At 45.7% G+C, this 24,500-nt stretch overlaps 1 protein-coding gene across 1 annotated transcript; it reads right to left on the reverse strand.

Moving 5' to 3' along the window:
- Positions 1 to 17,021: 17,021 nt before the first annotated feature.
- LOC127342988 (uncharacterized) lies at positions 17,022 to 23,614 on the reverse strand. The gene is made up of 5 exons (XM_051369053.2): positions 23,441 to 23,614; positions 21,204 to 23,321; positions 19,807 to 19,867; positions 19,500 to 19,720; positions 17,022 to 17,503 (listed from the first exon to the last, which is right to left on the reverse strand). Exons 2-5 carry the CDS (start codon positions 23,246 to 23,248, stop codon positions 17,449 to 17,451), a joined length of 2,382 nt encoding a protein of 793 aa, XP_051225013.1. The 5' UTR covers positions 23,249 to 23,321; positions 23,441 to 23,614; the 3' UTR covers positions 17,022 to 17,448.
- Positions 23,615 to 24,500: the final 886 nt, after the last annotated feature.

Genomic DNA, 24,500 nt, shown 5'->3' on the forward strand with positions numbered 1-24,500 from the left:
GGACGTGATTTTGAAGTAGGTTTTTGCGGATTGCCACTAGAGCAGTTAACTAGTACCTGATCCGTCAGATGAACTAGCCCCAACTACCATTATCCCTGTACAATATAGAATTTTATGTGAAGAAATATAAGAAAGTTAAAACTTTCGAATAAAAATAAAAAGTGGAGATTTTCCCTGATTCTACGATTCAAGCAAAATCTCGGGGGCTACTGACATAGGCATGCCAAATGGGCCTGCCGAAGATAGTACCCGGGGTTTACTGAAGGCCCACTACCCGAAGAATAAGAAGATTCGGGAGTCCAAGATATATTAAGGAAAGTTAAGAGTTGTAATAGGAAGTGTTATTTGTAATCTGGCGGGATGAGTTAGAAACCGTCCCGGACTCTGTAACTTGTATAGCACGAATCCCTCGGTTCCACCTCCTATATAAAGGGGGAGCCGAGGGATGAAGAATCAATCGAATCATTGTCTGCAAATTTTAGTTTTCATAATCGTCGAGTACTTTTCGGCTGAAACCTTCGAGATCTACTTACCCTCTACTTCCAACTAAACCCTAGCCTACAATCCATAGGCATTGACAAGTTGATACCTTGTCACCCGGTCCATCTCTCATCATCATATACTCGTTCTATATGTCATTGGAAGTAGTATCAACTATTTTCTGGTGCCATTGCTCCTGTGTTACGGATATTGCTACTGTGTTACTATTACTATTGCTCTCATATTACTGCTACTTTCACATCACCCCTGTTACTAGTGCTTTTCCAGGTGCAGCTGAATTGACAACTCAGTTGTTAAGGCTTATAAGTATTCTTTACCTCCCCTTATGTCGAATCAATAAATTTGGGTTTTACTTCCCTTGAAGACTGCCGCGATCCCCTATACTTGTGGGTTATCAAGACTATTTTCTGGCGCCGTTACCGGGGAGGCATAGCTCTACTCATAAGTTCACCTGGGGAGTACACTCTACCTCTCTCTCTGTTTTTATTTTGTTTTATTTTGTTTTGCTTAGTTTACTTTTATCTAGTTTATTTGTGCTTAGTTTATTTCTGTCTAGTATTACTTTGCTTAGTTTCTTTTTGTCTTGTTTTATTTTTCTTATATATACAAAAATCCATAAAAAATTGAAAAACCTAAAAATTAAAAACTGCTGTTATGGGAGAACCCACAACCTACTTGGAGCTTATAGAATATTATAATAATTATAGAGAATCAAGAACTGGTAAAGTAATGAGTGCTGTGATAGAAAAATTGAATACAATTGATAAAATCTTGCTTAAACGCCATGATATAAACTGTTGCTCTCAAAAGGACACTAAACATCTTAAATTTCAATGTCGCTTTAGTGAGGAATTTTTAATTAAGAACTATAATCGGAATAGCTATATTCATTTTGGGTTCGAAGAGGTAGAACAATTTGTCATATTTATGGGAGCCTCTGAGATAGAATCCTTCATGGCTAAAAATTATGAAACTTGTGTTGTTTGTAAGGACCTTAAAGATTATGTCTCTTCTATCCTTAATTTTTGCAATGAAAGTTACACTGATAATCCTTATATCATTGATTATAAAGAGAGACTCATTAATGCACAAGAATGCACTCACAATTTGCAGGAACCCGTGGAAGAAGAAATTGATGAACCTGAAAGCTCATTGGATGAAAAAGAGGAGGAAATTGATGAACCTGAAAGCTCATTGGATGAAAAAGAAGAGGAGAGTAATGAACAAAAGGAGGAAGAATGGATTAGCTACCCATGCCAACCTTCTAATGAGAGTAACTCTTTATCTCTTACATTATTTGATTGTCCTCCATGCTTACCGAAAGAGGATGAATGTTATGTTCCTGTGGATTCTCTTGAAATATTACCTATGAGTAAAACTTGTGAGAATAATTATGCTACTGTTATTTATGATAATCCATGCTACTTTGATAAATCTTATGATAATGCTTTGTTTGTGCCTGATGTCGAAATGCATGGTACTAAAGAATTTTGCGTAGCAAATGTTTATGATAAAGCTCTTGATGATGGTCCTATGTTACTTGATAATATTAATTGTACTACTAATGAAAAAGGGATTGGAGAGTTCTTGACTTTATCTATGAGTCCCATATCTTTTGAGATTGATCAATCATCTTGTTATATTATTGATAAAAGTGAGTTTGAAAGTTTTAATCCCACTATTTTTGAGGTTGATAAAAATTATGTGTTTATGGATCATGAAAGGCATGCTTTATGTGATAGTTATATTGTTGAGTTTGTTCATGAAGCTACTGAAAATTATTATGAGAGAGGAAAACATGGTGGTAGAAATTTTCATGGTACTAAAACACCTCTCTATATGCTTAAAATTTTGAAGTTACTCTTGTTTTATCTTCCTATGCTTGTCACTTTGTTCTTCATGAATTTATTTGTGTACAAGATTCCTATGCATAGGAAGTGGGTTAGGCTTAAATGTGTTTTGAATTTGCTTTTTGATGCTCTCTTTTGCTTCAACTCTTATTTCTTGCGAGTGCATCATTAAAATTGCTGAGCCCATCTTAATGGCTATAAAGAAAGCACTTCTTGGGAGATAACCCATGTGTTTATTTTGCTACTGTTTTGTTGTGTTTTGGAAGTTGTTACTACTGTAGCAACCTCTCCTTATCTTTATTTTATTGCAATGTTGTGCCAAGTGAAGCCTCTAATCGAAGGTTGATACTAGATTTGGATTTCTGCGCAGAAACAGATTTCTATCTGTCACGAATCTGGGCTGTTTTCTCTGTAGGTAACTCAGAACAATATGCCAATTTACGTGTGTGTTCCTCAGATATGTACGCAACTTTCATTAGTTTTGAGTTTTCTGATTTGAGCAACGGAAGTACCTCTTTAAAATTCGTCTGTACTGGCTGTTCTGTTTTGGCAGATTCTGTCTCTGTTTTTTGCATTGTCTCTTGTGGACTTTAAGCAAGTCTTTCTAGACGTGGAGAGCTGTAGCTAATATTTTATTGAGTTCTTGCAATGTGTCACTACAGGACCAAAGTGGATTCAAGTTTTTTGAGTACTAACCCCTCTAATGAAGTTTATGAGAAGTTTGGTATGAAGGAAGTTTTCAAGGGTCAAGAGAGGAGGATGATATATGATCAAGAAGAGTGAAAAGTCTAAGCTTGGGGATGCCCCCGTGGTTCATCCCTGCATATTTCAAGAAGACTCAAGCGTCTAAGCTTGGGGATGCCCAAGGCATCACCTTCTTCATCAACTTATTAGGTTTCTTCTATTGAAACTATATTTTTATTCGGTCACATCATATGTGCTTTACTTGGAGCGTATGTGTGTTTATTTTCGTTTTGTTTGTGTTTGAATAAATTCGGATCCTAGCAATCCTTGTTTGGGAGAGAGACACGCTCCGCTTTTTCATATGAACACTAGTTCTTCGTTTACTTTTAATGTTCAATGATAAAAGTTGGAAGCTACAATACTTATGGTTATTTGGTTGGAAACAGAAAATGCCTCATAATGTCTTGAATAATTTGATACTTGGCAATTGTTTTGAGCGCTCAAGTAGATCATGTAGTTTAAACCTATTAGTGGAGAACTATTGTAGAGCTTGTTAAAATTGGTTTGCATGATTGGTCTCTCTTAAGGTCTAGATATTTTCTGGTAAAAGTGTTTGAGCAACAAGGAAGACAGTGTAGAGTATTATAATGCTTGCAATATGTTCTTATGTAAGTTTTGCTGTACCGGTTCGTACTTGTGTTTGCTTCAAATAGCCTTGCTAGCCTAAGCCTTGTATCGAGAGGGAATACTTCTCATGCATCCAAAATCCTTGAGCCAACCACTATGCCATTTGTGTCCACCATACCTACCTACTACATGGTATTTCTCTGCCATTCCAAAGTAAATTGCTTGAGTGCTACCTTTAAACAATTCAAAATTTATTACCTCTGATTTGTGTCAATGTTTTATAGCTCATGAGGAAGTATGTGGTGTTTATCTTTCAATCTTGTTGGGCAACTTTCACCAATGGACTAGTGGCTTCATCCGCTTATCCAATAATTTTGCAAAAAGAGCTGGCAATGGGATTCCCAGTCCCAAATTAATTAACCAAAATAGACACTCCTCCATGGTATGTGATTGTTGGACAGCACCCGAGGATTCGGTTAGCCATGGCTTGAGAAAGCAAAGGTGGGGAGGAGTGTCATCATAATAAAACTAAAATAAAAAGGCACTCCTTCATGGTATGAGATTGTTGGCAGGCACCCGAGGATTCGGTTAGCCATGGTTTGTGAAAGAAAGGTTGGAAGGAGTGCCACCCAAAAATAAAATAAAATGGGAGCCGCTCTTTGAAGGTTTGTCTGGCGAGGGGGTTAGAGTGCCCACTACCATTCGTTGACAACAACAAACACCTCTAAAAACTTTACTTTTATGCTCTCTTTATGCTTTCAAAACCAAAGCTCTAGCACAAATATAGCAATCAATGTTTCCCTCTGCGAAGGGCCTTTCTTTTACTTTATGTTGAGTCAGTTTACCTACTTCCTTCCATCTTAGAAGCAAACACTTGTGTCAACTGTGCATTGATTCTTACATACTTGCTTATTTGCATTCATCATATTACTTTATGTTGACAATTATCCATGAGATATGCATGTTACAAGTTGAAAGCAATCGCTGAAACTTATATCTTCCTTTGTGTTGCTTCGATGCCTTTACTTTGAATCTATTGCTTTATGAGTTAACTCTTGTGCAAGACTTTTGATGCTTGTCTTGAAAGTACTCTTCATGAAAAGTTTTGCTATATGTTATCTATTTGTTAGCAACTATAGATTATTGCCTTGAGTCACTTCATTCATTTCATATGCTTTGTAATAGTATGATCAAGGTTATGTAAGTAGCATGTCACTACAGAAATTATTCTTTTTATCGTTTACCTACTCGAGGACGAGTAGGAACTAAGCTTGGGGATGCTGATACGTCTCCAACGTATCCATAATTTCTTATGTTCCATGCTTGTTTTATGACAATACTTACATGTTTTGCTCGAACTTTATAATGTTTTTATGCGTTTTCCGGAACTAACCTATTAACAAGATGCGACAGTGCCAGTTCCTGTTTTCTGCTATTTTTGGTTCCAGAAAGGCTGTTCGGGCAATATTCTCGGAATTGGACGAAATCAACGCCAAAGATCTTATTTTTCTCTGAAGGCTCCAGAACACCGAAGGGGAGTCGGAGGAGAGCCAGGGGGCCACCACACATGTGGGCCACGTGGGCTCCACCCTGGCCGCGCAGGCCTATGGGGAGGAGGCCTCAGGCGCCCTCCTGCGCCGCCTCTTCTCCTATATAAGCCCTTTCGACCTAAAAACTCGGGACGAATCGACGAAACTCCAGAAAGACTCCAGGGGCTCCGCCGCCATCGCGAAACTCCAATTCGGGGGACAGAAGTCTCTGTTCCGGCACCCTGCCGGGACGGGGAAGTGCCCCCGGAAGCCATCTCCATCAACGCCACCGCCTCCATCATGCTCCGTGAGTAGTTCCCCCATGGACTACGGGTTCTAGCAGTAGCTAGTTGGTACTCTCTATCCCATGTACTTCAATACAATGATCTCATGAGCTGCCTTACATGATTGAGATCCATATGATGTAATCGGTGTTGTGTTTGTTGGGATCCGATGGATGATACATTATGATTAGTCTATCTATAAAGTTTGTGAAGTTATTGTTGCTGCAATCTTGTTATGCTTAATGCTTGTCACTAGGGTTGATACATTATGATTGAGTGGCATGATCTTAGATTTAAGCTCTATATTATTGCTTAGATTGTATCTACAAGTTGTATGCACATGTCACTGTCCGGAACCAAAGGCCCCGAAGTGACAAGAATCGGGACAACCGGAGGGGATGGCGGTGATGTGAGGGACACATGTTTTCACGGAGTGTTAATGCTTTGCTTCGGTACTCTATTAAAAGGAGTACCTTAATATCCAGTAGATTCCCTTGAGGCCCGGCTGCCACCGGCTGGTAGGACAAAAGATGTTGTGCAAGTTTCTCATTGCGAGCACGTACGACTATATATGGAAAACATGCCTACATGATTAATGAATTGATGTTCTTTCTTAATGCTTTATCAATCCTATCAATTGCCCAACTGTAATTTGTTCACCCAACACTTGTCACTTATTGGAGAGTTACCACTAGTGTAGATCGTTGGGAACCCCGGTCCATCTCTCATCATCATATACTCGTTCTATATGTCATTGGAAGTAGTATCAACTATTTTCTGGTGCCATTGCTCCTGTGTTACGGATATTCCTGCTGTGTTACTATTACTATTGCTCTCATATTACTGCTACTTTCACATCACCCCTGTTACTAGTGCTTTTCCAGGTGCAGCTGAATTGACAACTCAGTTGTTAAGGCTTATAAGTATTCTTTACCTCCCCTTGTGTCGAATCAATAAATTTGGGTTTTACTTCCCTCGAAGACTGCCGCGATCCCCTGTACTTGTGGGTTATCACAAATCAGTAAGAGACATCGTAGAACGAACCATATCTAAGAGAGTTCGATTACGATGTTCGGACACACCGTTTCGTTGTGGTGTTCCCGGCGGTGTCAGTTGTGAAAGTATTCCGCATTTCTTTAAATGCATGCCAACTCATAACTCAGATATTCACCTCCACGATCAGATCGTAGAAATTTAATCTTCTTGTTACGTTGATTTTCTACTTCACTTTGGAATTCCTTAAACTTCTCGAAAGTTTCGGATTTATGTTTCATGAAATAGATATACCCATATCTACTCAGATCATCTGTGAAGGTTAGAACATAACGATAACCACCGCGCGATGCTATGCTCATTGGTCCGCACACATCGGTATGTATGATTTCCAATAAGTCAGTAGCTCGCTCCATCATACCAGAAAATGGAGTCTTAGTCATTTTTCCCATTAGACATGCTTCGCATCTATCAAGTGACTCAAAGTCAAGTGATTCAAGTAATCCATCGGTATGGAGTTTCTTCATGCGTTTCACTCCAATATGACCAAGACGACAGTGCCACATATAAGTAGAATTATCATTCAATTTAATTCGCTTAGCATCAATGTTATGTATATATGTATCACTACTATCGAGATCTAATAGAAATAAGCCATTCTTTTCAGGTGCTCGACCATAAAAGATATTATTCATAAAAATAGAACAACCATTATTCTCAGACTTGAATGAATAACCGTCTTGCATTAAACAAGATCCAGATATAATGTTCATGCTCAACGCGGGTACAAAATAACAATTATTTAGGCTTAAAACTAATCCCGAAGGTAGATGTAGAGGAAGTGTGCCGACAGCGATCACATCGACTTTGGATCCGTTTCCAACGCGCATGGTCACTTCATCTTTCAGTAGTCTTCGTTTATTCTTTAGTTCCTGTTTCGAGTTACAAATATGAGCAACCGAACCAGTATCAAATACCCAGGTACTAGAATGAGAACCAGTGAGATAAACATCTATAACATGTATATCAGATATACCTTCTTTCTTCTTCTTGACAAGGCCGCTCTTTAGATCAGCCCGATACTTGGAGCAATTACGCTTCCAGTGTCCCTTCTCCTTGCAGTAATAGCACTCAGCATCAGGCTTAGGGCCTTTCTTAGGTTTCATAGGAGGCGTGGCAGCTTTCTTGCCACCCTTCTTGAATTTTCCCTTAGACTTGCCCTGTTTTTTGAAACTGGTGGTCTTGTTGACCATCAACACTTGGTGCTCTTTCTTGATCTCAATCTCAGCAGCTTTTAGCATGCCAAAGAGTTCAGGCAACTCCTTGTTCATGTTCTGCATATTGTAGTTCATCACAAAGTTCTTGTAACTTGGTGGCAGTGACTGAAGGACACGATTAATCCCCAGTCTATTAGGAATCACTATTCCCAAGTCACTGAGTTTCTTCGCATGCCCGGTCATAACGAGCATGTGCTCACTAACGGAGCTGCCTTCTTCCATCATACAGCTGAAGAAGTGTTTCGATGCTTCATAGCATTCCACGGCCGCATGAGTCTCAAATATAGCTTTCAGCTCATTGACCAACTCATGAGGATCGTGGTGCTCAAAACGTTTATGAAGATCGGCTTCCAGACTGCACAGGAGGGCACACTGAACTTGAGAGTACCGAGTTTTCCGAGTCGCGTAAACATTCTTTACTTCATCGGTTTCAGTTTCTGCAGGAGGGTCACCTAGCGGTGCATCAAGCACAAATTGCAGATTTTCGCCAGCGAGGAAGATCCTCACATGACGGAACCAGTCGGTGAAGTTGCTACCGTTGCTCTTAAGCTTTTCTTTCTCTAGGAACTGGTTAAAATTGATTGGGGACGCCATCTCTACAACATATATTTGCAAAAGTTTAGACTAAGTTTATGACAAATTGAGTTCAAATTTTAATTCAACATAATTAAAAATCTAGGTGAACTCCCACTCAAAACAATATCCCTCGCATTGTCTTAGTGATCACACGAACCAAATCCACCGCACCTAAGTCCGATCATCACGAGACAAGGTGTGATTTCAATGGCGAACACTCAAAGTGTTCATCATATCAACCATATGATTCATGCTCTACCTTTCGGTATCACGTGTTCCGAGACCATGTCTGTACATGCTAGGCTCGTCAAGGCCACCTTAGTATCCGCATGTGCAAAACTGTCTTGCACCCGTTGTATGCACTTGTTGATTCTATCACACCCGATCATCACGAGATGCTTCGAAACGACAAGTCTTGGCAACGGTGCTACTAAGGATGAACACTTTATTATCTTGAGATTTTAGTGAGGGATCATCTTATAATGCTACCGTCGCGATCTAAGCAAAATAAGATGCATAAAAGGATTAACATCACATGCAGTTCATATGTGATATGATATGGCCCTTTTGTCTTTGCGCCTTTGATCTTCATCTCCAAAGCAAGGACATGATCTCCATCATCTTCGGGCATGATCTCCATCATCGTCGGAGTAGCGTCAAGGTCAATGGCGCCGTCTTCATGATTGTCCTCCATGTAGCAACTATTACAACTACTTTGAAATACTACTCAACATGAAATTTAAAGACAACCATAAGGCTCCTGCCGGTTGCCACAATACGATAATGATCATCTCATACATATTCATCATCACATTATGGCCATATCACATCACCAAACCCTGCAAAAACAAGTTAGACGTCTCTAATTTGGTTTGCATATTTTACGTGGTTTAGGGTTTTCGAGAGAGATCTAATCTACCTACGAACATGAACCACAACGTTGATACTAATGTTGTCAATAGAAGAGTAAATTGAATCTTCACTATAGTAGGAGAGACAGACACCCGCAAAGCCTCTTATGCAATACAAGTTGCATGTCGAACGAGGAACAAGTCTCATGAATGTGGTCATGTAAAGTTAGTCCGAGCCGCTTCATCCCACTATGCCACAAAGATGCAAAGTACTCAAACTAAAGATAACAAGAGCATCAACGCCCACAAAACCATTGTGTTCTACTCGTGCAACCATCTATGCATAGACACGGCTCTGATACCACTGTAGGGATTCGTTGCATAGAAAACAAAAAATTTCCTACCGCGAACACGCAATCCAAGCCAAGATGCAATCTAGAAGACGGTAGCAACGAGGGGATTATTGAGTCTCACCCTTGAAGAGATTCCAAAGCCTACAAGATGAGGCTCTTGTTGCTGCGGTAGACGTTCACTTGCCGCTTGCAAAAGCGCGTAGAAGATCTTGATCACGGCGCCACGAACGGGCAGCACCTCCGTACTCGGTCACACGTTCGGTTGTTGATGAAGACGACGTCCACCTCCCCGTTCCAGCGGGCAGCGGAAGTAGTAGCTCCTCTTGAATCCGGCAGCACGACGGCGTGGTGTCGGTGGTGGTGGAGAAAACCGGCGGAGCTTCGCTAAGCGTGCGGCATGTGGTGGAGGAGAGAGGGCCGCTAGGGTTTGGGAGAGGGGGGCGCCGGCCACTAGGGGGTGCGGCCACCTTGTGGTCTTGGGGTGGCCGGCCCCCTCCCCATGGCCCCTCATTATATAGGTGGAAGCCCAAGTGTTGGACTACAAGTCTTCGAATAAGACCCGAACCCAAAACCTTCCATGTGATAGGGAAACCTACCCAAGGTGGGAATCCCACTTGGGTTGGGATTCCCCCCTTCCATGTGGGGGGGTGGCCGGCCCCCTTGGTGGAGACCAAGGTGGACTCCCCCCTCCTAGGGTTGGCCGGCCATGGTGGTGGAGTCCCTTTGGGACTCCGCCTTCCAAAGTGGTTTCTTTCGGACTTTTCTAGAACCTTCTAGAACCTTCCATAGAACCTTCTGGATCATTTTAAATCTTATAAAATGACTTCCTATATATGAATCTTATTCTCCGGACCATTCCGGAACTCCTCGTGATGTCCGGGATCTCATCCGGGACTCCGAACAAATATTCGAACTCCATTCCATATTCAAGTTCTACCATTTCAACATCCAACCTTAAGTGTGTCACCCTACGGTTCGCGAACTATGCGGACATGGTTGAGTACTCACTCCGACCAATAACCAATAGCGGGATCTGGAGATCCATAATGGATCCCACATATTCAACGATGACTTTAGTGATCGAATGAACCATTCACATACGATACCAATTCCCTTTGTCACGCGATATTTTACTTGTCCGAGGTTTGATCATCGGTATCACTCTATACCTTGTTCAACCTCGTCTCCTGACAATTACTCTTTACTCGTACCGTGGTATGTGGTCTCTTATGAACTTATTCATATGCTTGCAAGACATTAGACGACATTCCACCGAGAGGGCCCAGAGTATATCTATCCGTCATCGGGATGGACAAATCCCACTGTTGATCCATATGTCTCAACTCATACTTTCCGGATACTTAATCCCACCTTTATAACCACCCATTTACGCAGTGGCGTTTGATGTAATCAAAGTACCTTTCCGGTATAAGTGATTTACATGATCTCATGGTCATAAGGACTAGGTAACTATGTATCGAAAGCTTATAGCAAATAACTTAATGACGAGATCTTATGCTACGCTTAATTGGGTGTGTCCATTACATCATTCATACAATGATATAACCTTGTTATTAATAACATAAAATGTTCATGATTATGAAACTAATCATCCATTAATCAACAAGCTAGTTAAGAGGTATACTAGGGACTCTTTGTTGTTTACATATCACACATGTATCAATGTTTCGGTTAATACAATTATAGCATGGTATATAAACATTTATCATAAACATAAAGATATATAATAACCACTTTATTATTGCCTCTAGGGCATATCTCCTTCATCATCACGTCGCCGAACATGAAGACAAACAACACCATAACACCGTCGTTCATGCCCGTCATACGCATTACCATGTCGCCGACGACGTCGCCGAACACCACCATGACACCGCCGGTCACGCAGGTCACAGGCATAACCACGTCACCGAACACGAAGACGAACAACACCATGACACCGCCGTTCACGCCCGTCACAAGCATCACCATGTCGCTGACCACGAAGGTGAATACCACCATAACACCGCCGATCATAAGCATCACCACATCGCCGACCATGAAGACGAACATCACCATGTCGCCACCACCATGGATTATCACCTCTCACTTGTCACCTATCATCACTACGTCGCCGCCATGAAAATGGCAAGCGAGAAATTGAGAAAAAGTACTCCAAACCTTACTCACACATACCTACACATTATAGTATAATTGTGAGTCATTTATCTATCAGTGTATTTACACCGAAACAAAAACCTGTCAACATGAAAGTCATGCGGAATGGTAAGGTGAACCTACTCCTCAAAGAAAATTTCAAACGGTTGAACGTGTGCGACGAATTTAGCAAAATTCTCTTAAAACTTCATCACAAAATTGATGATTTACGACTGACGAAACTTGAAACCGATTGTGGAAATTGATTCAGTATCATCGACACACATCTTTTTCATATACAACTTATTTTGATTCGGAGTATGGTTGTATTGATTTGAAGAGAAAGTGTGTGGAGTAATGTAAGGGAGAGTGAGCACAAGCAACTCCACGTGCAGTGAAAAGAACGGGACAGACCCTGGAGATACTGCTGATTTGGGCGTTCTTCTGACAAAACACTACTTAAAGAATCGTGCGATGCAACAACGCGAGTGAGCCCAGATAACCAAAATGCCATTTTATTTCTCCACCCATGCAAAAAAAAAGGTCCACCCAAGCTATCAAACGCATCCATTGTGGCCACTATGAATTTCCAGTGATGACATTTGAACTATCCAATGCACCTGGAACTTAGCGGAGTTTGCCCGAAAAAGTTGAGCGGTGACTAAAATGGGCTGGCTAAATTTACCAATATATAGGCAGAAGATCTCTAAAGTTGGGCGGGCTATAGCCCGGTTTTGTTTCAACTAAGCTTCCGCTCCTGCCTGGAACCTTTCAAGCAGTCAAGGATCACATTGTTTCAACATTATTTGAGAAAGTTTGTATTGGTGTTCTTTAATGACATTTTAGTCTACATTCCTGATATGCAAATACACATCTCACTTGACTACTGTACTCTAGGTGTGTTTTTGCGGTGGGATTATTTGGGACATGTGAAAAGTGGCGGTGGAGTATCCACATACCCTAGCAAAATTACTACAATTTCAGCTTGGCAGACTCCAAATTCAATAACACAGCTTAGAAGTTATGCGGAGAGCTCACTCCGCGGCCGCAGATGAAAGAGACCGGAGCTTGAGTTTTGTCAACCCCCTCTTCGAGTTTTAAATAATTCATACTCTAGTTTATTTATTTTTTAAACGGAGGCAAAAGCTTTGCCTCATTCATTCATTAAGAAGAAGGTTCCCGATTTTTAGGAGAAAGCGGGCAAAAACCAACAACAACAGTGCCAAAGCACACCCAAGACCACGCACCCAACCATCCTGGCTACCCACAAAAGCTAAGAAGCTCAAGCTGGCCTATGCCAAACAGGTGACTCCTCGAAGAGAGACTGGCAGCTTCGCTTCTGGCAATGAGCCTCGGAGAGGAGATGCGCAGGACAAGCGTCGAATAGGACCTTCACCGAACCGCCCCTCGAAGGTCATCGTACACCGCCCGAGGGTGGCTTCGACTTCACATCAAGAAGAGACCACCGCAAAGACATTCGAACACGCCAGAACGGAGCCGACTAACATGACCTTGCCGCAACCAGACCTTGGTCACCACCATCGTCGTTGCCTCTCAAGTCTCCACCCGGAAGACCCGCATCTCCGGTTGACCTCCTGCCAACCCAGATGCCATGTGTGTCGAGGCGCAGGAGGGCGCGAAGGGGATCATCAACTTCAAGACGACGCCCTCAAGAGGGGGCACGACGAAGGATCGATGCCGTCGTCCGATCCCGCGGGATCTAGGCTTTCGCCCGAAGATGTGAACCCGAGGCAGCGAAGGTCGTAAAGCTCCACGACCGCCCTCCAAGAAGGATGGCGACATCCGCAGACGCCGCGCGGTCAGGCTTTCGCCCAGAGCAAACGAGCCACCACGGCCTCACGCGGCCGGACAGCGAGACGAAGACCGAAACCGCTGCCATCCCGCACTCCACAGACACACCTCATGCGCAGAAGCGGCGACACCGCCGCACACAAGCCACCACCGCCACCACAACCAGACCAAGGAGCCCGCAAGCCTCGCTGCCACCACCCGCGCCACGCGGGGCTGAAGAGCCGAGCCGCACCAACGTTGCCTACCAAGCTCGCCGAGAAGAGTTCCACGGGCGCCGCCAACCGCCACAGAGAGGGAGCTTCGACGGATGCCAACACAGGGGTCCAAGGCCGAGCCGTCAGCCGCAACAGCGCGAGCTCCCCGGTCCAGCCGCCATGCCGCCCTCGCGGCCACAGCGGCCGCCAAACCAGCCGGAGCACACACTGGGCCGCCACTCCGCAGACCACCTCCGCAGCAATGTCCCGCGCCGCTGCCCACAAGGCAGCACACCGCGCACCCCGGCCACCCCCGCGCCGCACGCCGGAGCCCCAAGCCCGCACCGCACGCCGGCCGGGGCCGCGCTCGTCGCCGCTCTGCCGCCCACACGGCCCGAACGCCGCCGAATCCGCCGGGCCGCCGCCACAGCCCGCCTCACCACCAGATCGGGGCGTTCTTGCCCCGGATCCGCCACCCCACGGTCCCGGAGCCGCCGCTCCGGCGTCCTAACGCCGGCGAGCCGCCATTCCCGCCCCAGCCAGATCCGGCGGCCGTCCATGACGCGGCGAAGAAGGAGCCACCCCCGGCACCATTTGGCAGTGGGGGGGGGGGGGGGCACCGCCACCGCCGCGCGGAGGCCGGCAGCAGCGGTGGAGGAGGGTCGCCAGGGAGGAGGAGGGGCGGCGCGGGATTTTCGCCCCCGGTGTCGCCTGGGGTGCGACACGGGGGGAGGGAAATAATTCAGAATACTCTAGTTTATGAAAAGAACACATATCTTCATATTGCCTCTTTTTCTGATGGTAGCACTTTTGAGGCGTCTAACTGAATTTCTTCGGAGTTCTGAGTGAGACATAACATTCAAGAAGTACACGTGTTGTCCTGGCACACTCCTGCTGTAGTGTTGATGCGACTGTCGACCTTAGGGCATCTCCAACGCGGAGACCCAAACCCAAAAACGGAGACCACTTTCGTCCGTTTGGGTAAAAACGCGTTCCAACGCGCAGACCCAAATGCAAAACGGACGGCCATTAAAGTCCGGGGCGACCCAAATCTGACTTAAATTTGGGCGGACTTTGCGTCTGTCCGGCTGGCTCAGGACAGCTTCGGACGTCCGCTTTATCCACCCAGGCCCACAGCTTCTCTCTCCTCTGTCTTCTTTTTCCCATGGAGATGACCGGCACAACCACCGGATTTTGGCTGGCCTGGGCTGATGCCGCCGTCGCCCACGCCGGCCGCACCCCGTCGCTGACTCCTGACTTTTTTCCATCCATGTTCGAAGTTGCCGCTGCCAAAACGAGCTCCGGCGGCGAACCTCGTCGATGGCGACGCGCAGGGGCGTGGTCATGGGCGGGGCTCGCCGCGTCGGCCATGGGCGGGGTCGGCGCTCGACGCGACGGGCGCGGGCGTGGGTGGGGCGGAGGTCGCCGGGCAGGGCGGAGCTGGCCGCAGCGGGCACGGGCGGGGACGGCCATGGCCGGGCACGGGCGGGGCGGCGCTCGCCGCAACGGGCGCGCGCACGGGCGGGGCTCGCCGCGTCGGCCACGGGCGGGGCTCGCTCGCGGGGCGCCTGCGCCACGGCCAAGGGCGCCCAGAGCCCCGCCACGCCGGCCGCGTCGCGCCACGGCCCAGGGCGCCCGGAGCCCCGCCACGCCGCGCGGGCGCCGGCCTGTCGCTCCTCCACGCCGGGATGCGCGGCGCCGGTCGCGTCGCTCCACGCCGCGCGGGCGCCGGCCGCTCCTCGCCGCCGGGGCCACCACGCCGCCGCCGCCGCAGCTTGCACGCCACCGCGCGCCTCCAAGGGCCACCACGCCTCGCCGCCGGGGCCACCACGCCACCGTGCGGTGCGGCGCTCCGGCTTGAGGAGCTCGCTCGGCCGAGGGGAGGAGGCCGGCGGGAACGGGACGCCGCCGTGGGCGGAGCTCGCCGCGCGACGAAGTGCGAGCATGGACGGGGACGCGCGAGGCATGGGCGGGCGCCGCCGCGTCGGCCACGCGCGGCCACGGGCACGGGTGAGGGCGGCACCGGCTGCGTCGGCCACAGGCGGGCACGCACGAGCGGTGGCGGAGGTCGACGCGGGCGGGACCTTCTCTCGCCGGGGCGAGGTCGACGCGGCGGACCCGGGCCGGGCGCGCGCGTGGCGTGGCAGGACGGGAACGCGTGGAGCTCGCCAGGGCATGGCGGGGGCGGAGGTCGCCGTGCCTTGGCGACCCGTGGCGCGGCGGAGCTCGCCGGGAGGTAGCGGGGTGGGGGCGGAGGTCCCGGGGCGGGGGTGGGGATGGAGGCTGCCGGGCCGAGGCTCGACGGGACGGGGCAGAGCTCGCCGGCATGTTCTTGCCCAACTAGTAGTAGTATGGTTCGATGGGGAAGAGGAATAATTTGCTCACATACGGTTGGGGAACCAAAAAAAGCCACGGACATATTGTTTGTCCGCGTGTTCGGAGGTCGACCCAAACAACCACAATCGAACGACCAAACCCGTCCGTTTGGTTCGTGGGGTTGGAGATGCCCTTATATACTTGGAAGAGCAGTGGCATTGGCATGACTTTGGGTGGATCATTGTGGTTCAAGTTTGAGTGATCTATGATCCCACCTTGAGCCGTGTATTTCAACTACGCTGGACCCATCGCATGGAATTTGACGCAAATCTGTCGTTATCTTTTTTGGTGTGCGCAGACAACCTACCAGCATGTACCGGCTGCGGGGTGGCAAGACGAATGACACGACTTTTGAGTCGAATCGCACTGCATGCTACCGATGGTCCGCCTGTGAAAAAACGAACCCCGTTTTCTCTTGCGATAACATTTTTTACACGAAGGTGGAATCTAATCCGCCGTGGTGTGTCAAGTTAACAAGGAATTTCAGAGACCTGTCGCCGTGGATATTAACAGGAAGAATATTTCTGGGACGAACGATCCAATCGCCTGACAGCACGCTAACCATTTCACTAGGTGAAGACCAGCCTGCGACGATAACCGCGATGTTGAAAGGAAGCACCAGGGAGACAAAGGCTTATCTGGCATAAAAATGGTTGATTCTGGGCAATCCGTGCACGAACCTCCAGACCAAGAGAGCCAGTTCTAACATCCATCTAAACCTTGCGGCGACAATGTAGGAGTAGTTGGATATGTCAGGCCGGTAGACTTCACTTTCTTCTCTAACAAAAGATTTGCTTACATTTTTGTCTGCCAGAACACATATGTATGCACAAGGAAACAAGAACTTTCAGTGTGATGATTCGTCATTTGATTCAAAGAATTAAACCCTCAAAAATTCCTATGAATTCCTGTGCTGCCAGTACATCCATGATACTAGAGAGAAGGTGATCCAAGGACTAAGAGTAACATATTTACACATATATTAGAGAACGTACAGCTCTACGAATATCTTACAAGCCGACAATTGCACATATATCTAATGCTTCCCGTGGTGACACAATATATCGACAAGACACCAACACACGTAAGAAACAACATGTACAGGCTGCAGAGGAATTAAGCTGCCTGGCAGATTGAATCATTTTCATTACATTGCTTTCAGCAAAAGAAACCGAATTAGCAGAACCAAGGTCATCATATAGTAAAACCACAAGATCATGTGATCTTTACTACTGCATCTGCTGCACACCAACACTTGAAGTACTACTTAAAAAGCTTCGATGTCAGTATTAGTAGAAATCGCAAATTTGGCCTCCAAGAGGTAGCTACGGGGGAAGTGATTGAACCCATTATTTGCAATGCAGGAACCCGGTTTTACATCCGGCTACCTAAATTCTTCAGGGACGTGCATACCAAAACCACGCTTCAGCTTCTCAATTCTGTTCAGCAGAAAGGTGATAATTGTGAGTACATGCGATAACAATACTGTAAGTGATATAATCAAGAAATACTCATGTGAGTAATAACTAAAATTACTAGATCCAAATCCTAAGAAAAAAATTGCACAAACTTGTAATGGACTAGCCAATAATAAGAGGAATGAAATGTGGCAGCTGGCTGCTACACTTCAGAGATAGAAAGAGATAGCTGGACTGCATCATATAGTGAGTGGCATTTTAAACCGATGAGATTTAACAGCAATTGTTGAGAAATATAGGAAACCGTAAGTTCTCTATGTAAGTCCTTGAGCTTTTTTCAGCTTGATCCAAAATGTAAGTCTTTCAACACTTCTGATGCACTTTTTCTCATTTCTTATATTTAGCCACTCTCTTTTTCTTAAAAAATGGAAGCTTTCATTAGCGCCGGCCTCTGCATCAAGGATGCATACAGCCCAATATAGCCGTTCAGAAATTCATCCAGAATTGAGCAATAACTCAACTACTTCAGTATTTGGAAGGAAAAGGAGAAAGATGTAGAAATGAATGAAAAAGTAACATTCACATTTCATCAACAGCCTTAATTTGTGCATCAAACTCTAGATGGTCCTACATTTTTGGATTAGAGGGAGTAACTTTTTAAAATAAAGTTGAAAACTTACGGTTAAAGTAGAGTTTTAGTAAAGGACATTATGCAAAGGGCATCCTTAGATTGGAGGATTGTATTAGGATAAAAATCATTTACAGTCATCTGTGAAAGTGTGATGTGGCTTAAAGTGGTGCTCCAAGTAGGAGCGAACTTTCTCTTCTAACTCGGCATTTCCTAGGAACTAAATCTAGGTCTCCAACAGAAAGCTTGGAGTTACTCAGTTACATCGAGCCCTCATGGCTCAGGATGTTACTTAAAATCCATGGCAAACAATGTGGAATCATCTTCAATTATGTTCACTTAAAAGTATGATTGCTCAATTCTAAGATGTTCACATGTTTCTCCACCTTCCAAATGCTCTAGCTTATAGCTGCCGTTGGGGAGGGTACAGGCTAATCCAAATCCAAACCCAATGTTACCCATACCCATAATATTTTAGATTGTCCATACCCATAATATTTTAGATTATCCATACCGAAAATAAGTGGGTATTATCCAATGGATTTGGGCAAACCCATAGATAAGGTATGGAGAACATGATGGTAACTTGCTCCGGCACAGAAAAGTTGTTGTGCAACGAGCAGCAAGTTCTGTACGTGCATGGTTCCGTGTGATCAGCACAGGAGGGCCGTTGGAAGTTAATGCGCGTCACAAAGGAGCGAGCGATGTCAACCCACGACTCTGCATGCATTTTGGCGGATACTACGCACGTTGGAACGGGTATGGATTATTTGTGAATAGATGGCTAATTACCCTCTCCATACCCAAATTATAATGGGTAAATTTATATTATCCATATCCTACCCAAGTATGATGGGTATGGGTTTGGATGAGGATAATGGTTAGACAAAGGCAGGTTTACTCTAGCTAGCTCCTACTACCTCTCACAAACAGACCAAAGACATGGCTCTTATATGCACAATCTAGGAATGCACCATCACTGACCCAATCACATAGATATCATGGACTCAATAATAATATCTCCTTGGATGGAGCAGAAATGAAGCTTGTGGTGCTTGGCCTGGTGGTGCTCTATTCTAATCTGTCATACAACTCTGGGTTGTATATTCATGTGTTTAACTAATATTTTCAATCAAGAAGATAGTTTGGATTTGTGTTGTTCCACTCTTTCTTAGCCTCTTACTCCACATGTCATAGACACAAGACACACTTGCTAACCAACTTTTGAAACACAAATCAGGAGATCAATTTGACTGGCACAAAACTGTGACTTGCCACACTTGTTGCGCAAGCACAAAAGTGTGGTATTGTGTGGAGGGCAACCAAACATGCCCTAAATATCTGATCAGCAAGGACGTGCAGCCATTCACAGAATGCAAAGGAACTTACGTGGGAGCAAGTTTGCCAAGACTGCGCAGCTTCGCTCCAGTTTCATCGGTAATATTTCCAGAAATCTCAATAGTATATGACTTGCCAGAGATACGTGGAAGCCCTCTACCTACAAGCAATTCTAGATCTCTCTGGTGTAGTTCTCTGCCATTGACAATGACATCAGTATCCCCACCAGCACAATCTCTGGACATTGGATAGTTGAATTCTCTAATAAATGACTGCAAATTATAGAAAACCATGAGAACCAAATTCTTATAAAAGCACCTTTCTTTAGTTAGAAAAATCAAGAGAATCTAAATCTTACAGGAATAATGCCAATACATTCTCTCCCCATGATACCCCAAAATCCAGCACGGCAGTCATACCTGTATGAGAACAAACAGAACCGTTAATGTTGGCTTAAAGGAAATCCTCCTGAACCAATAGAAGTTTAATCATATAAGAGCATCTATCATGATTCAACAACAAAGCAACTATTAGCTACATAATACATTGATCAAATTGTCTACTCCTCTGATCCATGTTAATTGTCGCTAATATGGATGTATCTAGAACTAAAATGTGTCAGCGACAAGAAATATGAACCAGAGGGAGTAACATTGATCATCGGTGGCTTTCTAGTATGCATAATCAAACAAAAGCCAAGTAAAAGATTGAATAAAGTTGAGGGGAAAATGGAGGTGAAAGTCCATTGTAAATCTAACAGTAAATAACATTTATTTTCAGGCAAAGCTACAAGGTAAGAAGCTCAGCAGTTAGCATGATAATAATCATAACATTAACAGTATGATATGTGCTCCATACAAATAGAAAAACCACAGCGGATTTACTGCCATGATTACCTCCAGAGAGATGAAACATCAAACTTAGCAGGGATGAGTTCAGTTTGTTATGACGAAATTAACAAATGATGGACCAAGCCATCGCTATTACAGGGAGGAAGGACAAGTACCAATAATTTATCATTCATTAATTACACGTAAGGCATTATTCCGATTGATTGCATCTGACATCAAGCTTTCCTTTTGAATATATTTATTTATATTACATGCTTTTTGAAGAATACTTTTCAGCAGTATTGACATGCTATTGCAAAGTAAGGCCTTCACTTTCTTATTGCTGAGTTGCTCACCCCAATCAATAGTGGGGGGGGGGGGGGGGAGACAGTATATGAGGGCAATCTGTATGATTTACATGTTGAACCAAAAGTTATTTAGGCTCAACCGTTAGGCTGATTTTTAGTTTCTAGAACAAACATGTCTAGCAGCAAACAAATAAACATATATACCCCAGCTATCAAAATAAAAATGATGAAAATGGGAACTTGTTTGGGAAAAAGAAGATCAGACACAAAGGCACATCCGCACACAGATCTAAAGGTAAGAGATGGGTCAAATACATGTAAGAGAAGTCCAAACGGATATGCTAGTCTTCTAGAACACAGTATTTGTGATAGCCACCAGAGCATTTTCTGCTCTAGCATCTAGAGATTTGTATTGTTTTCTACAGCTTGCTCAATCATAATTAATGGACATCATAATTCGCTGTAGCAGCAATTATGATTGAGCAAGCTGTAGAAAACAATAAGAACCTCTCTCAAAGTTAAGAATGAACAAAGTGAACCATGGCATGCAGTGCAAACTAATAAAAAAATGCAGCAAACTGTTCGACAATTCAATTGCTGGTACAGAAAATACTCACCAGTAAGAACCAGGCTCGACGGGACCAGCTTTCTTTTCTGCCTTCTTAAGAGCTCTTTCAGAGATTGGATGTCCATTAATTGAAACCTTAACACTTTCCATGGACTGATTAAACTTGAAGCCCTTCTTCAAGAAACCAGCAAAAAATGACGAATCCCCACTCTTACCAGTTGAGGATTGGTCTTCATCTAACCCAGCCTCAGAAGAACCACGAGAGAAACCAGAATTTGTTCGCCCATTAACTGATGACCCACTCTCTGTTTGAGCATTGGCATCCTCAACACATGGTTGATGCAATTTCCCATTATCTTGCTCCATTATATTTTCTTCGTATCTCTCACTTGTAAGTGCAGCTTCAGGGGCAGTGTTGGCATGTTGAAGGATGCTGTAGGAGTCATCTTTGTTGTTCTCATCAAACTCCCTACTTGTGTTCTCAACTTCCAGGCCGCTTGTTTCATCTTCTTTGCTGTTCTGGTTATATTTCTTGCACGTACTTTCACTTTCAGGACTGCTTGTGACATCTTTTTTGCTTGCCCACTCATGCTTTTGATTTCCATTCTCAGGACTATCAGTGTCATCTTTTGTACTATTCTGCCTGTGCATTTCGCTAACATCATCAAGGCTACAACAGTGACCCTCCTTTCTCTTTCGTTCATGTTCATCTTCATTGACCTCTTGTTCACTTCCTGTGCCAAGACTATCATGATCATTAGCATTGCATTGCCCTTTGCGATTTAGTTCAGATCTATTATCCGCACCTAGGTCCTCAGAATTACTATGCTGTTCTTGGCTGCACAATGGATCAACAAGTTTGTCCTCTACAACCGGGGAATATGGGTTGACTGCACGATCTACTGAATGTTCCACCTGATACTCTGCATCTCTTTCACACAATATATCCTTTGGGCTCTCAATGTCTCCAGACCTGCCTGGAGACAGAGAAATAGCATCTGCTCTCGACTGAATGCTCCTGTTTGAGCCACATTCTCTGTCAGTCCTGTCATGGCTAATGCTGGAAGAAGCTGAATTATCATCACCGAAATCAATGTTGATTTGCATGCTGCTGTGCTCGTTCAAATTATAGAACGCAGAAGCGACATCATCATGATTCTGTTGCTCAAAATCTCGTCTCATTTGGTCATGCGAGCTCTGCTCAGCTTTTGACAAACTGAAGGACGATGACTGTGTAAAGGCAATAGTTTCTCCTTTCATGCGCTTCAAACTGATTATCTCGGAGCAAGACCCGCACTGCATCCGGGTTTGTTTCCACCCCATGCATTTCTCCATAGGCACCTGCAGCAGATGGTAGCAAGAGCCGCACACAACAAACGGCGCAGCACCATGCACTGGCCGGCAGAGATGGTTTGCCCTCTTCCTAAAATACTCGTCCCTCTTCTTCGACACGGACCGGTGTGAGTAAAGCGACGACGCCACCGACCTTTGGTCATAATCTGACGACACGGACGGTGACCTCTCGAATCGGAAGCCCTCATGCTGCCCGGCGAAGTACCTTGCCATGGGTATGTGCTCTTCTGGCTGCGCAGCCCTGTGTCCACCATGCAGATACTGGGGGCTCGCGCAGGCGTACTGGTTGTAAGAACTGCTGTGCCCAATCCCACCGTTCTCCCACTGCCTCCCCGGGTACTGCTGACGGTACCGCCCACTTGACTGCCTCGCGTACCTGTCCCCGTGATCAGGGTACAGCTGCTCGCACGGGCTCGGCGGCAACGGCAAGCCGTGCCCGTACCGGGCGCCGTAGCGCGAGCGGTGGTACCCGGGCATAGGCGGAGGCGGCGGCAGCGGCTCGGGGTAGTCGGGGATCAGCGAGGCCGCCCGGCGCCCCGTCCGGCGGTGCTCCCGCGGCGGCGGCTGGTCGGCGACCTGGCAGGAGCGCGTGATTTGGTCCCGCAGCTCGTCCAGCTTGCGCAGCAGCTCCACGGGGTCCTGCTTGAGCAGGCCCCAGTCGGCGGCCCTCGGGTCGCTGCATTGCGCGCGGTCCTCCAGCGCGACCCTCCGCCTGTACTTCATCTCCTTCAGATCGCCCATGGCGCCTCGCTCCCGGAGGCGACACGGTTCCAGCTCCTCCTCGCCGGACCGAGCGTTGCTCTCTCTGCACAATCTGCGAGGAAATTTGTCAAGGGGAGCTGGCGCGGCGGAGGAACAGATCGGAGCGGATCCGAGGAGCGGCGGGAAATGGGGTAAGATCTAGGGCCGCATGGCAGGCGAGCTGGCGATTACCTTCCGAACGGCGCTCGCGGCGGAGAGGCTACGGCACGGGGGCGTGTCGGCGCCGCCGGCTGGGCATTAGGGTTCGGCTGGGTAGCTCGAGGAGTCCGCCATGAGAGGGACAAGGGGGCCGACGGTACTTTCAGTGGCCAGTGCGAGCGGTAACGGAGACGACAAGCGAGGAGCGAAGTGGAAGAGTAGGCTTATATGGGAGCGGGCTCTCCAGGGACCTGTTCGTAATATCGAGCTCTGTCGGGGGGTGTCGTGCGTAGGAATCCGCGAATGAATCTCTGACGTATGGGGGTCAAAGGGCTGGGCCCACGTGGCGGCGAGCGGCTGGGTGGGTACAGCTGGTGTGGGAACTGGGCGTGTGGCCTTGGCCCTTTTTAAAAAGGCATTTCTCCTCTTGTCTTGAGGCGAGAACTAGATCGGTGCTGCTTTAGTTTAGTTAACCTAGTAATTAATCACGTGCCCGTCGTGTCGTGTGTGTATGTGCTACGTGCAAAGTCTAATTGAGTACTCCTCCTAATGGTCTTTTTCGCAGTAGTGATACTGTACTCCAAGCAGGTAATAATTGAATAAGGATGATGCTTGGAGAGAGGAACATAGTTGGTTATTATTGATGAAAGGGACATGGATGATTGTGTCTCTCATCTCTCGTGCCTGGGTCTTAAAAAGGAAGTTCTCTCCGGATATCCACTTTGGTTTATAGGATTAGATTTTATTGCCAAACTCAAAAAAATCTGAAAATATATCTAGGGTAAACTTCTACATATTTTCAGGTGTACATAAAATTCTAAGGACAAAATATTTATTATGACATGCGTAAAGAAAGCTATATTTGGTGCTACGAAATAGCTTTTTGCGTGACTTTCCTTTATCTTTATTGCCTACAAATCTATAAAAAAATCACGGAATGTTTAAACACATGCAGAAGACACGTACATGTATATTTGAAAAAAAAAAGTAGAAGATACTTTTAGCATGGCTTCGGTAAAGAAGTGAGTCTAGTTCACTAAGTTTAGGAAGTGGATGTACTACCAAACCACATATTTCCTCCGTCCACAAATAT

The sequence above is a fragment of the Lolium perenne genome, chromosome 3 (assembly GCF_019359855.2).
Source record: "Lolium perenne isolate Kyuss_39 chromosome 3, Kyuss_2.0, whole genome shotgun sequence".
Lineage (NCBI taxonomy): Eukaryota > Viridiplantae > Streptophyta > Magnoliopsida > Poales > Poaceae > Lolium > Lolium perenne.